Genomic DNA, 17,922 nt, shown 5'->3' on the forward strand with positions numbered 1-17,922 from the left:
AGAAAGAAAAAGTCACACTCTATAATACGCTGATACTATGCGTGCTAATATATGACTCCGAAGCATGGGTACCTGCGTAAGCAAATAACACAGTACTAGGTAAACCTTCGTCAACTGTGAAGATTAGGGTTGATACTGCAAGATCTCGGGAAAGGTGAAAATCTATCATTAAGTCGGGCTATAGGAAAAATGTTCTGTGCGCAAGCAGATGCACCTTAGTAAGTAAATTAAGTATGAACTTGCCGAAAAAAGGCTTTTCTAGGCAATTGTGGACGTCCCAAAGAAATATATTACATTGTTAAATTAGAACCACAATGGAATGAGACACATTTTGTATCAGTGTGCATAAACAACAACACTTTATCGACGACTGTCTACTAAATTTTGTAAAATATCATTTTTTTATATGATTCGAAACATTTGCATTTGGTTTGGGAAGATTAAAAGGCAATAAAATTTTGAAACAGATATCAGGCATACGTATATCTACGGGGAGTGGTGGGTCGTACGGGTGAAGCATGGTAGAAATTTCTTCACATTTCAGTTGTCAATTTAATAAAATTCAAAGTTTATAGTGCAGTTGCATCATTTATTAGCAAAAGTCAGAAGTTTGGGTCTCGATTATAACATAAGATCGTTGGGATTTGGTCCATATCAGAATGATGGATGCTGATTTATTGAAGTTATAACGGGCGGTATCATTAAAAATTTTGGATTTTATAAATTAAAAAGTTGTAGAAAGCTCATGGAATGATAACTAAACACAAACATTGGGAATATAGACGCTTCCAGAAAAAGGAAACGACGGTACCAAAAGGAAAATAATTTAAAACTTTGAATTTTATTAAACTGACAACTGAAATGTAAAGAAATTTCCATTACTTTTGAAGTTTTTGATCCTTCGACCCAAGTCCATGCTTCTCCCGTACGACCCGCCATTCACCCGAAGACGTACGTATGACTGATATCAGTTTCAAAATTTTATTCATGTTCAATCTTCCCAAAACAAATACAAAGGATATGAATAATGCAAAATATGATTTTTTACAAAATATTGCAGATTTTTACATCGGATTTGGTTCAATTGCATATGTTTTGACCATTGCCCAATTTTAGGGTTTCTAATTAAATTCGCTGTAACTTGACACTAAGGTACAAGAAGCTTGTCCGCCAAAAATTGTGGACTTAGGACCATGTTTTAGCTTTTTTGATGTTTTTACATTTTCCCATTATTCAATAGACTTCTCCACCAAAAATTGTGGACAATATGTTGGTCTCGTTTTGGTATAGCCCTTAATATCACAATTCCAAACGACTTTAGGAATTTTGAAGTTTTCTTCTACATTGTTGGAACAAATTTACTGTATTGTTTATTTAGGTTTCCAGTGCATATGATAAAATCCAAAAATGTTTACAATCTATAAATCCGAGTTTCACCCTTACAGAATTCGCGAACTATTAACATATTCTATTTAGTATGACTGTAATTCTTTAAAATGAACAACATTCATATTTTTTTTTATTTTTTTTTTTTAGTTTTTGCTTTTAAATAAACACATTTTTTGACATCTACCTTCATAATATTCCCTGAAGAACACATACATAGTTCGATTACTGGTTACTCTCGAAACATTCGTCCAACGATTTCGATCGAATCTCGTCATGGCCCTTTTTTATCGTGTCGAAATCTTTTTCACGAGCCAATACTCGATCGAATCGAATCACGTAATTAAGGCCCTGAACCGATTTCCTATGTTGATCTTAGTTGGACAAAATATTACTAGGACTAAATCTGTTGATATATAAAGTATATATATTATTGATCAGCATAAAATTCTATGTCGATTTAACCATGTCCGTCGGTCTGTCCGTCCGTCTGTCTGTTGAAATCAAGATACAGCTCGCAATTTTAAAGATAGAGAGTCAATATTTGGTACAGAAGGTTTTTTTACTTGCTGGTTGCTGGTTGGTATTGAAAATGGGATATATCGGTCCACGTTTTGATATAGCCCCCATAGAACGGTACCTCCCGATTTTCGGTATTTTTAAGGTTTTAGCTTCATTATCCTACCAAAATGGCTGAAATTTGATACGTACTCTTCTTTAAGGGTATAAAACTTTCCCCAGAATTTTGTCGGTATCGGTCCATGCCTTCATATAGCCCCCATAGAACGATACCTCCCAATTTTCGGTATTTTGAACGTTCTGGCCTCAATATTCCACCGAAATTGCTGAAATTTGGTATTTAGACTTCGTTGGGGGTACTCAAACTTCCCCTTTAAATTTGTCGGTATAGGTTCACGCCTTCATATAGCCCCCATGGAATGGTACCTCCCGATTTCCCGTATTTTGAAGGTTGTAGCTTCAATATTCCACAAAAATGGCTGAAATTTGGTATTTAGTCTTCAATGTGATATGAAACAGTTCGCCAGAAATTTGTCTATACAGGTCCACGCTTTCATATTGCCCCATTTCCGACTAAAATTCGTCGGTATAGGTCCACGTTTCGATATAGTCCTCTTAGAACGGTACCTCCCGATTTTCATAATACTGAAGATTGTGACGTCAATATCCCACCGAAATGGCTGAAATTCGTTATTTAGTCTTCCAAGAGTTATAAAATATTCCAGAAGAGTATTATCAGCATTCGTCTTCCTATATCGCCTTAGAAGCGTACTTCTTGATTTGCGGTATTTTTTAAATTTTAGCCACATTCTCTTTCCGAAATATAGGAAATTTGGTATTTAGTCTTCTTTGAGTCTTCTTTCCGTCAGAAATTTGTCGGTATAGATCGACGTTTTGAAATAGCCCCCATAGAACGGTGCCTCAAATTGTTTTACCGAAATTGCTGAAATTTAGTATTAAGTCTTCTTCATACACGAAAGGAAACTAATTATTCCAATTTACTTCAATACAACTTTTGGTGGAGGGTATAACAAGTTCGGTCCGGCCGAACTTAACGCCGTTCTTACTTGTTTTTTATGAGCTTTTACCTAAGATTACATAAAATCTTAATTTCAAACTGATTCGATAAAAAAGCTTCCGCACAAAAAGCTTTCAAATTTTTTTATTGATCAGAAATTTGAACATTTTTATGTCACTGTTAGCAGATACATATATAACTGAAAACAAGCCTAAGGGCCACACGACATAACCGTTTGTTTCTCACTAATTATACCCTCAACACTTATGCTAACGTGGGTATATACACTTTTATACGGGCAAAATGTGCCTCATAGAAATAATGGTTTTAGACCCCAAGTATGTTTGGACGAAATGTGTTTCAGACAATTTGTAGTCGACTGAGCAATGTCCGTCCGTCTGTCTGTCTGGCTGGCTGGAGCGCACGATAACTCTCGAACGGACCAACCGATTCGGTCCAAAATTTGGCTTTCGTAATATTTTGTCCAAACTTAGTTTAAGTTCGAAGATGGGCTATATCGGTTTACTCCTACAGGTACCTCCCCTACAAAAGTTCGAAAATGTTCGGAAAATTTGTGCGCCAGATAACTCTTGAAGGGAACAACCGATTTGGTCCATACTTTGCCCATCGTGAAATGTGTACCAAACATAGATAAGGTTTCAATATGGACTCAATCGGTCTATTCCTTCGGGTACCTCCCACACAATATTTCGGAAAAGTTCAGTTTAGGGCCATCTCTCGAATCGCTTTGATTTTTGTTTTAGAAACTTATATTCACTGCCCTGCATACGACGGTACAACTTTCATCAGGGGCAAGTCCATACTTCCTGAGAAAATAACATGAAAGTTGCAAAAAAAAAACATATGACACCGTGTGAGGTGGTTGGAGCGCAAGATAACTCTAGAACGGATCTGCCGTTTCGGTCCAAAATTTGACCTTAGTAATATTTTGTCCAAACATAATTTACGTTTGAAGATAAGCCATATCGGTCCACTCCTTCAGGTACCTCCCCACAAAAGTTCAAAAATGTTCGGAAAATTTATTCATATTGTAACTCTTGAAGGGAGTGGCCGAATTGGTCCATACCTTACGCATCCTAATATATCTACTATATATAGATCAGGTTCAAATATGGACTATATTTTTCCACTCCATCCGGTACCTCCCACACAAAATTTCGGATAAGTTCACTTTAAGACCTGCTATCGAATCACTTTGATTTTTGGTTGTAAAAACCCCCTATGACACCATATGTAGTGGTTGGAGATCCACTTCCATAATGGTCAATGTAGATCCATTCCTTTTAGTATCTCCTCCGCAAAACTTTTGATCTCTAATCCTAATGAACATTTTTCTCGGGTCAAATTCCCAAGATTTTTAAAAACCCCTAAATACATACGTTTTTTGGGAAAAAATTTTTCAATATATACAAGCTGACTGATAATTTTTTACTTGTTAAAATAAATAATGATTTTTGAAAAAAATGGTGTCCAGAATTTTTATATTTATAATTGTAGAAAAAATTGCATGGAGTTTGAGTCGAGTTATTTTTTTCGACTCGGACTCCGACTCCAGCAAAATTGCTCGACTCCGACTCCGCAACCTTGATTATAACTTCAATACATCATTACCCATCATTCCGATCATATGTTTTTCAGGGCCCAGACTTCTGAATTTAGCTAATAAATTATGCAACTGCACTATAAACTTTGAAGTTTATTGAATTGACAATTGAATTGAATTGTAATTGAAATGTAAAGAAATGTCCATTACTTTTGAAGTTTTTGATCCTTGGACCCATGTCCATGCTTCGCCGGACGACCCGCCATTCACCCGAAGACGTACGTATGACTGATATCAGTTTCAAAATTTTATTCACTTTTAATCTTCCCAAAACTAATACAAATGATATGAATCATGGAAAAAATTATATTTTACTAACTATTTTCTTATATTTGAAGCAATAAACCATAAATAATTGCAAAAAAAAACTTAATTTTACTTAAAAAAAAAAAAATTAAATAAAATTTCCTAAAACGTTCAATTTTGTTGCAAATGTATTGGCCACCACTGTATATGTTCTTGATCTGTCCATCTGTATGTTTGCAGATAAGCACTTCGGAGATGGGCCATATCGGCCCATTTTTGGGTTTTTACATTTTTCCATTCAATAGACTTCTCCACCAAAAATTATGGACAATATTTTGGTCTCGTTTTGATATAGCCCTTCATATCAAGATTCCACACGATTTTAGGAATTTTGAAGTTTTGTTCTAAATTTTCGGAAAAATTTACTGTATTGTTTATTTAGGTTCCCAGTGCATATGTACTTTTATAACAGAAAAGAAACTAATTATTCCATTTGAGTTTAGAATATTTCATGGTGGAGGCTAACAAAAGTTCGGCCGAACTTAACACTTGTTTCCTTATTATGTATGTATATAACCCAAAAAACTAAAACACCTTTTTATATTTTTTGATTAAATTTATGTGTATATTTTTGTTTAATTTTTTTATTTTGAATAATAATTTTCTCATATTACGTTGTTGTCATTATCATTTGTTTGTTTTCCAAATAATTAAATTTAAAACAAAAAATACAAAATTATACGAATAATAATAAAAGTAATAATAATTCACTTACTAACAATAATTAATATTATCTTTTTTTATAAATATATAATTTACTTGCAACCAATTTTCGATCAATGATGATCCTCAAATGTTCAATCATTCATTAGGTTTTTAATTGAATTAAAACTAACGAAATGTGTTACTGTGTGTTTGTGTGGGTGGATTTAAAACTAAGGAAAAACAAATTATTTGACTAAAAAATTGTTCATATTAAAAAAATATTAAAATCGCAAATACTTATGGCTAAATAAATTATAAACAAATTGTGTATTCTTTTAATAGATATTTTTACTACTTTGTATAGTTTTGGTTGTGGGGGTTTATGTACAAAATTATTGTTATGTGTTTTTTTGTTGTTTTAATTTTCTCTTAAACTTAAGAACAAAATAACATTATAAATATCTTTTTGTGTTTTTGTTTTTATAGCATCGTTGTCATTTCGTAAAATTATAATTAAATGACGAAACAAATTTTGGGGGAACCAAATGAAATCTAATTCCCATCATCATCACCCGTTATTAACATCTTCATCACTTCAAGAATATTTTGGAACAAAAAATAAATGCCATTGTAAAACTGAAATTTTTTTGCTTTTGTTTTGGAATAGCTTAATTAATTTTAGTGCTTTTAATTTAAATTGTTGTTCGTTTTATTAAACAATTCAATTTCCTTTTCGTTTGTCATTATTATTGGGTGTTGCTTTAGATATTTAATATTATGTTGTTTTGTTTTAGTTTTTTTTTTCTTATTGGTATTTGCTTTGTTATTGTTTTTTTTTTTTCTTATAGGAATTAAAAAGATAACGCTTATATATTAAAAAAGTTATATAATTTGTTTATAGCTAATTGAAATTGTTCTTAAATCTAAAATTAGTACATATTTACAGGCTAAAAAAAAAATAGCATTTTCAGCATGTGGTTCGTCGTTGCCCACATGCCGTGCCCTCCTGTTGTCACAATTCTAAGACCCTTATTCTTTGAGCATTGAAAAGAATTCTTAATTCCTTCAATTATATTTTATCAATGATTCTTTTCTAATTACTGATCATCTTCAGTTACCGTTAGTGTTTCACTTTGACCTGGCATCATTTTAGCATGTTCACCATTAACCTCATCGACGGATGATGGTCTTGACACGGACAGCTCATTTTCTCCATCACTGCCATTGTAATCAGTGTCATTCTCACCATTACCCATGCTGGTGGGAGTGTAGAGCTCCTCATTGTAGGTAACGCGATCCATAAAACTGCGAATTTCATCAAAATATGAATCATCGCGATCAGCCTCATTTGACGACGGTGAATCGCTAATGGCCAATCCGGTCGACTCAGCCTCATGTTTCTTCAAATGACGATCCAAATTCGTCTGTTGGCCAAAGCAACGATCACACAAATGGCAACGGAATGGCCTTTCCTTGTTGTGGATATTACGAACATGCCTCTGCAAATTCGAGGAAATACTAAAGGCCCGATCACAGTATTTACATGTGTAGGGTTGTTCTCCGGTATGGGTTCTTAAGTGACGTGTCAGATTTGCCGATCGCGGAAATACCTTGCCACAGAATTTACAAGTATAACGATCTTTAAGTTTACCAGATTGATGGGCGGCGGCAGCCATAACACCCGACGATAGGCCTCTTAGGGCTTCACGAAAAATTGGTTCGGGCGGAAACGACTCTCCTCTAGCGCGCAACGCATTGGCATCAAAGGCCGGCCGCTCGCCCATTAGTCCTAAAAAAGGGAACGGACGTTGAAAGGCTGATTCCAATGCCTGTGTGCGATAGAGTTCGTCCAAAAGCATTGGGTGTATGGGTCGTGGACATGTGGGTGGCATGTTGGTGGCATTGGGGCCGGATTCATTGATGCCACTTGTAGTGTTGCCATTTGTGGTGGGTGGTGATGGCGAGGGGGTGGGACCAGGTGAGGCAGTTGGTGTTCGGCTACTCAGGCTGAAGGCAGCTTTAAAGGAGGATTTCTTTTTGGGTGGTTCGTAACTATCAGCATTGCTTAGCTCTTCATTGGCTATGGGACTGCGGTCACGAGGACTGTGTTGTTGCAGCGTCATTGATTTTTGACTGCTCTCCTCATGACTATCACGGCTATCTGTTGAGGCTCTTTTGCGTGACAAACTTAAATCCAAGGGTAATTCGGCGGCAGCGTTTGATTTGTTGTTGGGCTCCTGTTCATGGCGTGGTGAGACCGATACAATGTCAATGGATTTCTGGAAATAGGAAAAATATCGAATATTAAAATTTGTTTTGAAAAGAGTTTGCATTATAGGAAAGTGTTTCTTGATGCCGATACGGATGGAAAGAAAGAAAAGCACCCCACTTTAGATTTCAAATTATTTTAGGTATGCTCCGTTCTTTTATTTTTTTGTTTTCATGTTCCAAATCGTCTTCAAGAAACCGGAACGTAGTTCAAGCTCCTTGGGAATCTAAGATTTTGTATTTTGAAAATTTTGAAACCTACCTTATCTTCATCATTGTGTCGCGAAACATTCTCCTCTCCTTCATCATCACTGCGATTCTGAGGGTTTCCATTTGTTTTTTCCTCCTCCTCTTCATCTTTGGGTTCAATTTTCAATTCCACAACAGAGTTGGATTCTTCATCGGAGGTAAAGTGTTGAGACTCCTTTTTAAGAGCCTTTGCATGGTTGACAGCTAAAGAAGATGGTGAACGTTCCACTGAGGAATTGCGTGATGCCTTGCTATCCTCTCTCTCAGCTGATTTGCTCAAGGACATTGCAAATGCCTCATGGACTGCAGCCATTTGTTCTTTGGGTAATGTGGGTGACATGGAATTGTGTTTTAGATGACCACCGCCAACACTTTGTTGTTGGTGAGATACTGGGGAACGGAGTTGGTGTTGTTGTTGCTGCTGATGCTGTAGTCTTAGATCCACATTGGGTTTTGTAAACATTAAAGGGAAGGTGGGTGTAGGCACCGCTGGTCCCTGGGGGAACATACTCTGCAAACCATAGGCCATGGCTGGTGGGAAGGGTGGGAAATATGGTGAACGCATGAACAGCGAGAAGGGATTTGGTGGTGTAGCCATATTGTTGGGAAATTGGGAAACTCCGTTAAGACCGCTAGCGCCGCCGGTAGATCGTGCCTGTGTTGCCGACGTTGACTGGGCCTGCGACTGATGATGCAACGCTGCCGGATGAGGTAGACTGGGTGGTAATCCGACTCCTGCGGGTGGTACGTTGGTAGAATCACAAAAACGCTTGTGTTTTGACAATGAGGTAACGGTGCTAAAGCTCTGACCACACTTGTTGCACTTGATTTGCATGCGACAGTCGGCGTGCATCCGTTTGTGCCGACACAAATTCGAGAACTGCGTATACGCTTTAAAACACACCTCGCACTGGAACGGTTTGATGGAGGAGTGAATGTGCGTGTGTTGCTTTAGGCCAGATGAAGTGGCAAATGTTTTACCGCACTCGGGACAAGCGTGACTTCTGGCTCCAATGTGGTGGGTACGAATATGACGCTGTAGATTCGATGGATCACAAAATACCTGCAAATGAACAAAAAAAGTAATTGAAGAGAATTAGATAATGTATTGGTGTGTGTGTGTGTGTGAGGGATAAATGAATTAAAAAAGTGTTAACGCTTTGAAAGCTAAGAGCCAAAAAAATCAATCTCATTTTTTTTCTTTGAAAGAAGCAACAAAAAGAAACAGGCCTAACGGTGGCTACCGTGTATGACAAAAAACCCAACAACCAACCTTTTAAACCTTCCCTGATGATTGTGCGAAGGTGTGTGTTGTGTTTGTCCATGGTATGTAAAATACCTTCTTTTTTCTTTTAGAGGACAAATCAGGTATTATTTTGGTGGTGGTCTTTAGATGCTCTTTTGTGGTCTTAAAAAGCTACCAAACGAAAACGAAAATATAATCAATCAATCATGCCAGCCAGCACGGGACAGACAATGGTTTGTTGTTGTTGAATCTTGGCAAATGAATGAATGGCCCTACAAAATATGACGGCTACCACTGCTGTGGCAAACTAAGTTCAGTTGCGTTCTCTGTACAGCAGCAGCTCATGTACTCACTCATTCACTTACTCTTCCAATCAATTGTTGGCTTAATCGAACTTTTTTTTTTCTTCATAGAAAACGTCTCTAAACGGATCTAACAAAGTAGGGCTTACAAAACACAAATCCCCAAACAAAATATGCTCGCTCAGACGCCCTCTCTTGCTTACACAAAATCAACCAAACCAAAGGAAATAAACTCGTTGATTACGCAAATGAGATCAAAGGTAGCGGAGAAGGGGATAACAATCTAACACTCCCTCCACCATTTAAATGCCTGTCGAGCCATCCATCCAGCAGCTATCCAACCAACCTCCATCCATTATTGATAACACCAAGTGATCGAACAATTGTTGGCCATCAATTGATACAATTGTCGTCGTCGTCGTAGTCATCGTCATCACCGAACAGTGAGTGAGTGTTAGCGTTGTCAAGCCATCCACCGTTATTTAATAATGGGGGTACACTCACACATTAACGGATTTCGTTAGAAACCTTTTGGGCCATTTGTTAACCAACCGCCGCCGCCGCCCGTGCTGCTTTGCACGCACACTGAGGCATTCCAACGATGATTTTCATACACAAATTGTTGATTTAGCGTCTTGTTATTTGGTCTGCCTAATCATGCTGTCAAAGTAACAAAATCGCTTTCGAGTGTATCAAGAAGTTGCCAGTGAAGCAGGAAGAGGATCGGATTAATAAGTTGCAGAAGCAATAAAGTTCAATGTTTGAATGGAAGTCAAGGGAAGCGAGAAGGTTTTTTAGTAATCTTTGATATATCCTTGCTGCAGATAAGACCATAATTCTTTGCAGATATCTTAGCTTTTAATCAAAAACGCTATAATAATCACCTTTAAATTCCATGTATAAAAAAATGCAACAAACATAATACATATTTTGGGTGCAAGCAACATATGTTATGTTAGGGACTATTGCCAACAAACATATGTTTGGATCCAAACATATTTTTGTTCGCACCCAAACATATATTTTGTTTGCTGCATTTTTTTTGTGTAGGAAACATCTGAAATGAAATGATTTTGAAGTATGAACATGGGCTGGAGCAGATCATCTGGGACCAATGTCAAGTGAAAAGTGTTCTGCACTTTCGAAATTTTGCTCCCAAGAAATCCTTCAGAATTAATTTTTGTTTACGTTGATGGCTTATAGACCATGCCCTTGAACCTTTTTCGAATTCCCATACTCCCCTCTTAAGGCTCATCCACATTTCATGAGCAGTCAATATTTTTTTCTGGTCCTCTACTTTGTTTTTTTTGCCAAACAATAAAACATCCAAGACCAAACAAAAAAAATTGAAGAATGATTGTTGTATAGCTCGTGCTGCTCACTATTACCACATTAAATGGATTAGATTCGACTACTACTAAGCAGCAACAATAACAACAACACCAGCAACAAGAAAACAAACGAATTCAATCGAATCTCAAAAAAAAAATGATGAAGCAAAGAAAATGAAAGAAGAGTAGGTGGGGGTGGATGGATGGTTATCAATGTGTTTTTAACTTGAATTTGAATCTCTCCTTCCCCCTACTCTTCATCCTCACTAAAGAAAAAGGAAAAAAAAATCGAAAATTTAAGCTTTTTTTTACTGTCAGCTTAATGTTGTCGTAAAGCGCGATGATCATGAGGCTAAGACCCATAGCTAGCCGATAATAACAATAATGACGATCATGGTTTTTTGAAGGTAATTTTTTTCTGTAGCAACAGCAGCTAAAGAAGAGACCAGTTAACCACCTACAAAGAGAATGTATTGAGCGTTATATTTATTGCCCATTTTGGGAGTGGTAATGTCGTTGTTGTCGTTGATGACTTTGAAAGTATTTCATTGCCCCCTCTACCCCCTTTGAATGGAAACAACTTCAAGGGGGGCTTAAAAGGCGGTAGCTAGAGTTGGCGACATTTTTTCTGCTCATTTAGCTTGTTTGTTAAGCAGTACTTATATGTGTAAGTATGGGTGTGTGTGTGTGTGTCTGTGTTGATCTGTGGCCACATAGGAAGACTGTGTGTTGTCGGTTTGTCTGTCTGTAATCTTAATCTGTTAAAATCCTTACAAACAAAAGCTTTTCTTTTTGTTTGTTTTTGGCAAGAAGTTATTTCTTTAGGCTTTGGTTTTCCTTTGGCTTAAGATTCAAGTGTACGCCTGAGCGTACGAAGTTCACAGTTGAAAATGTCAAAGAGGTCACAAAAAAGTGGAGCAATAGCCAAAGTGAAGGGACGACATATCAATGATGGTAAAATATTTTGGTCCCATTCTCCAGCGCTGTCCCGAACATTGTAGAACATTCTACGTTAAAAGAGGACACGGTGCGCCTTAGCTATACTTACATGAAAGTAGCTTACACCTGAGAAGTTTTTGCGAATTCTGAAACTACAATCTTCATAGATAAGAAAAATCAAAAAGCAAAAAAAAGGAAAAAATCGCCGGAGGGATTTTCAAATAAATCCCAGTCAAGGTCACATTGTTAGGGTTTTCTTATGTTTTCAGGATTTTGCTGGGAAACCGCAAGTCCTATCGAAATTCGATTAGAGTAAATGTTGTAGCTGTGAAAATTCTCTACAAGACTTTCCTTTATGACTTTTTCCTAGGTTTCAGCATTTTTGAGATATAGAAGTTTAAATTCGGGCAATGCACACGGTGCGCCTTAACTAATTTTAAATGGAAAGTGCTTACACCTGGGAAGTTTTTGCAGATTTTGAAACTACAATGCTCATCGATGAGAAATATCAAGAAACGAAAAAAAAAACGACGGAGGGATTTTCAAATAAATCGCGATTTAAGTTCGCATTTTTAGAGGCTCTTTAGGTTTTCACGATTTTACTTGGAAACCGCGAGACCTATGTAAATGGGCCTAAGGAAAATGTTGTAGCTGTGAAAATTCTCCACAAGATTAACCTTTATGATATTTTCGTAGGTTCTACCGTTTTTGAGATATAGAAGTTCAAATTGAGGCAATGCACTGACTGTATCGCCTCCTCCTTATAAAACAAGATCATGCACTGTGCGCCTTAACTATCTTTAAATAAAAAGCGCTTACATCTGACAACTTTTTATGGATTCTGCAACTACAATGTTTATAGATGGGGAAAATCAAAAAACCAAGAAAAAATTACCGGAAGGATTTTGAAATAAATCGTGGTTAAATGAGCCAGTGATTATAATGCCTATTGTATAATGCTACGCTGGTGATTAGGAATTACTCTGATTGTCTCGATTGCGTTGCTGAAACTCTGACATCATGTCGGCTCTGCTTGGTTGGGATGATCGCCAACACACTGATTCCAGGCTTTGAGTCCGAGGCATGTAAATGTAATGCAGCCATTTTTCTAACCATAGTTGAACCCTGTCAGCCTAATCTTAATTTCCATTTCCTGAATATCTGATTCGGTGCTAATAAGGAGCTATCTTATAATTGATCTAAAAGGAGAATCGCCTTGCACTCATTAATATGAAGTTAAGTTTCTTTTGAGCGTTCGGAATGTTCGTGGTAAACTCTATTTATTGGCACAATCCTTCGGCTAATTGCCTTGCAGCTCGTAGACAGTGCTAACGACTACTATTGAAATACATCAACACTTGCTCCAGTTTTCCCAAATTCAAATTTTGAATAGAAAGAATTTTCTTGATGCTGGAAGAATGCCACACAAAATAACTGCATAATCATGATGCAACACAAATGATACGCTCGACGCGCTGGATGTACAAAAATCATGCCAACTGAAGAAGTTGAACATCAAAAATCTTACAATTACATTCATTACCGGCAATATTTTCCTCTAAATTGATGAACTCGCCTTTTTGGAATGCCAATGACTGCGTAATTGTAACGGCTGGCCGACCGACAAGACACAGTGGCCGAGATAACAGTTGTTTTTTTTTTTTTTGTTTGTGGTACTCCTTTCTGGGATTTATGCTTTTTGAGATAACAACAGAAAATCATTGTAAGTGTGGCCATGATGCTCAGGTTGTGATCATCATCATCATCAAATGAAATTAGAAAACCACAATTGAACACCAGCATCATCATTGGTACTTGCTGCTGCATCCCATCCATCGATCGGCAGCAATTTCAGCTTAGTAATCTTTTGATGTACCAAATCCATTAAGCTGATGTTGTTGTTGTTGGCACAAAATAAGAAAAACATTACAACAAATCCCAGGTTTTGGATTATGATAATGATGATTGGGTAAAAGGGGAAAGAAACTCCGAAGAAGCTATTGATGAACGACCTAAGACGTAGCAACTGAAGTATTGCTGATGAGGTGCAAGAAAATAATGTCATAAATTAAGGCTATGAAAAGTTTTCTTAAGCTAACCATTGTCCGTTCGTTTTTTTTTTGTTCTTCATGTTGGTTACCACAAATGGTACACGCCTTAATCGCCAGCCAGCTAACCGTTGTTATACCAAATTTACCATGAATACCGAACATTCAAGTGTAACCAGCCAAGTATTTTAATTCCAAATAATGTTTAATTGTTTAATGCATTCCAATTGTTATTATTTATTTTTTTATTTTTGTCTTTGGTGAAGGGAAGGGTATGTGGATAGGTGGATGGATGGACATAACATATTAACTGATTCATTTTTGTGATTTTCTAATTTTGTTGATATGGATGAGGGCGTCTGGTTTGGAACAGTGGTTAGGAGAGTAACAATGGATAAGAAATATTATTTGAAATCAATAGGGGAGTGACGTTTGGTTTTAAGAACGATCAATAAGAAGTAAATTGGAATAGGGATGGATTCTTGTTCTATGAAAATTTGAAATGAATAATATTTCCTTTATATTTTTTTTTCATTTGACAGTTTTCTCCTCTAGAAAAGTTTTCATTTCACATTTTCATAGCAACAGAAGTGAGCCCCAGCCCTTTACTTTGGGTGTCTGTTTCGCTAGGTCCTTTCTCCGTCTGACATTTTTATGTTAAGGTTTCATGGATGTTAGATGGATATTTTAGTCTTCAACTTCTTGTCCATTTATTCAAATGCAGTCGGAGTCTAGATTTCCGTATGTAACTTCCAGCAAACCAAATGACGGATGTCTAAAACGTGTGAACAATTTCGAAAGCAAATTCAGAAAAAAACGTTCCAATTTCTATTCGATTTTCTTATGGGCTTTTACCCATGTTTTTCTGATTTAATTCCGAATTCGGAGCGAAATGTTGGCAAAAAATGACCCTGCCCAATTTTTCAAGGATTTTCTTCTGATTTCGTCCCGAAATTATGTCAAACCCTTCAAACTACTTGCTTTACGAATTCGTTAGGATTCCGTGCCTATTTCAGAACAAATGGTTTGCTGGATTAAGACACAGTGGGAAATTCTATATGTATTATTCATTTATTTTTTTTCTAATTTGTAACTCCGATCCACTGTCTCCAATCAAATGACTTTGAAAGAAGACAAAAAAGTCTTTTCGTAAGACAAAACAAATAATAGCAGTAGCTGGACAAAAAAGGAGGGTATCACAAAGCTTAAATGGCCGACGGCAATATTGATATGTTAGAAATCAAAAGTTTTGTTGATCGCGTCACATTGCTTAAGCATTTTGTGGCGTTGTTGTTTAATTTTTTTTCTGATAGTTGATAAAATAGATTTTTGTTAATCAGAAATAACAAAACAAAAAAAAAAAAGATTTCTTTAAGTTGATCAATCTTCACACTTCTTTTTTGTCTTCGTTGTCACCCGTAAGAAACATACATACAGACATACACGACTACGGTATGTAGATGAAGTGGCATGACAATCCATTTACTTTTTTATTGTTTTCTTCTTCTTTACAAAACAATGGACAATTGAAGCTCTTTGATATCAAAAAAAAAAAAAAAATCAATGAGACATGGTCACCAGACAAAAACAAAAAAACCAAAACACTATTAAGACCATAATCCATCATCCAAAAGTTAGAAAACAACATTTCAAAATCCAGTTTATAATTTTTCAACAGAAATTTAAATAGAAATCTGAGATAAAAAAAATCTTTGTCAACTTACCTTGGTACAATTTTCACAAGGATATTTCCTGATTTCGTTGTGGACCAATGCACGATGTTTCAGTAACACTGGACGATGGCAGAAACGTTTTGAACACAATTCACACAGGAATTCGTCTTTGCGAAAATGATGGGCAACCACTAAGTGTTCATCAAGTCTGAAAGAAAAAAAAAAAACAAAGAAAAACAAAATAAATTAATTGGCCTTCTAAGCACAACACAAAACAAAAAAACGTTTGTCATTTGTTAAAGCGCTCAACATGTGTCAGAATTCACATTTCATTTAAATAAATTACAATGTAAACAACAACACACACACACTCCTTATTTGGAAGTTCAATAATGGAGCGATTGAAATCTTTTTGACATGAAAACATTTACAAAAACACCAAAAAAAAAAAATAAAACCAGTCAAGAGAAAATGTGAAAATCACAAAAAAAGTCCGGCACATGTTGTTATTGCATTTCTAGTATACTCCCCATTTATTTAGAAAATTATCAGATAAAATCCTTTTATAATTCCCCCCTGCATCCTTTGTTTACTTATGAGGGGGCCTCCTATTTGAAAGCTCCTGATAGTAGATTGTCACTAACAAATATATTTTCATTTAATATGCAACAAATCAAAAGGTTTCATCAGTAATGGCCCACTCTTCAGCAACAAAAAAACAGCAACAACACGAAAACCTAATTGTCAAAAGGTCGCACGGGATGGCCAGCGACACAAAGTGAAAAAGGACATGGTGACCCACAACTGTTGGAATCCTCTCCATAAATGCTTTTTAAGTTGTAGATTGACATGTGGATTGCTGGCTGGCTGGCTGACTGAGTGGCTAGCTGAACGAACGGTGATGATTTTTGTGATTTGTCATTTGCGTGTTGTTGTAAAATCAAAATTATCCATTAACCAACACCACCAACAAATGACAACACATGCTAAACGTGTACTCTTCAAGTGTCCTTCTTTTTTTTTTTTGTTTTGTCCCCAAAGCAAATCATGTCATCAGCAATAAAGTAAAAAAAATCAAATTCTGCTCTAGCTCTGAGCATTGCATGCATTTGCACCAGCAGTAAAGTGTGGCTGGCCGGTCACTGCATGACCTAACACTTGAAATCAAATGTATGAAGTAGTAATTGACACTTTTGTTGTTGTGTGTCCACTTAAGTGTAAATATTTACCTCAGCACACTTTAGCCGCCACTGTTAACACTTTTTTGTGCTCCTTTTCTTGGTGGCTAACTATTGAGCAAATATTGACTTGTGATAGACAACAACAAATTTGTTTAACAGGTCCCATAATGTTTGTTTTTTGCTTTTTCTTGGTTGTTCAAAGTTGGCCTGGATGACAATTCAATTGTAAGGAAAATTAGTTCTTTGAAGAATTGTTGACTTATATTTCCCACAAAAGTCCTCGAAGGAACTGGGGAGACTACTACAACCTAGAACATCGGTGCTCAAATATTTAATGCATTAGTCTCTCTGAGAAAGTGTTTCATTTCCTAAACCAGCATCTGGCAAAAAGGGGCACACGTGCCCTTCATGAGAATAACAACAGAACAACCACCATTCCGTCTTCGTTCAGAAGTCAATGTTGTCGCTTGTTTCAATGATTTTTAATTTTAGCAATGCATTGACGCACACGCTGTTTGTGGAGAGAGCGAGAGAGAGTCGTATGCGTGGACCGCAAACAATGCGTTTGTATTGGTGCTAAACAACAATAGACGAGAATGCATAGAGCCAGGTCAGGCAATTAGGCGTCCGTGTGCGCTCATTTAACGTTGCTCTCTCCACACACACAATTCAACCCATTGAAAAAGCATGCACTCACACAATGACGCCCCGTAAAGTATGCAATAGAAAAGTAAGGTGCCTGACGCTGGCATAGAGAGTATGTTGTTGTTGGACATCCGTTAACGTATATGGGGGGCGTACCTGATCTAGAATGTTCGATTGAGTCAGAGACTATCAAGTAGCCATCAGAACGAGAGAGAGAGAGAGAGACATAGATCAATTATTATATACATTCCCGCAGAAACTAGGAAGACTTCTCTGTGATGAATAGTATGAGACCTAAATCTTATAGCGGTATCTTATGACTCCACTTGTGGAGAAGTTTAGCATGAAATACTCAGATAATGTCGCCTACAGTACGCTGAGGGGATAGTTACCACCGTTGATAATGTGATGGTGATCGAACCCGAACATTCTATTCTCTTTGAGGTCAACTATATTAGACCTTCGTATTTCCAACAAAAATCGAGAATTAAATAATGATACTTCAACTGCGCGATTGAAGAGATTGATAAAACCCAACCCGA

At 36.7% G+C, this 17,922-nt stretch overlaps 1 protein-coding gene across 2 annotated transcripts in view; it reads right to left on the minus strand.

Moving 5' to 3' along the window:
- Positions 1–5,388: 5,388 nt before the first annotated feature.
- ham (hamlet) overlaps positions 5,389–17,922 on the minus strand; it is a 111,548-nt gene continuing 99,014 nt past the window's right edge. For both annotated transcript variants that reach the window (XM_073964746.1, XM_073964747.1), the window contains exons 6-8: positions 15,606–15,762; positions 8,029–9,078; positions 5,389–7,777 (exon numbers count right to left, since the gene is read on the minus strand). In XM_073964746.1, coding sequence (XP_073820847.1) covers positions 6,596–7,777; positions 8,029–9,078; positions 15,606–15,762 — 2,389 coding nt within the window. In that variant the 3' untranslated portion in view covers positions 5,389–6,595. The remainder of the gene's footprint in view (positions 7,778–8,028; positions 9,079–15,605; positions 15,763–17,922) is intronic.

Source organism: Musca autumnalis, unplaced genomic scaffold (assembly GCF_047663935.1).
Source record: "Musca autumnalis isolate F117 unplaced genomic scaffold, ASM4766393v1 scaffold_2, whole genome shotgun sequence".
Taxonomy (NCBI): Eukaryota; Metazoa; Arthropoda; class Insecta; order Diptera; family Muscidae; genus Musca; species Musca autumnalis.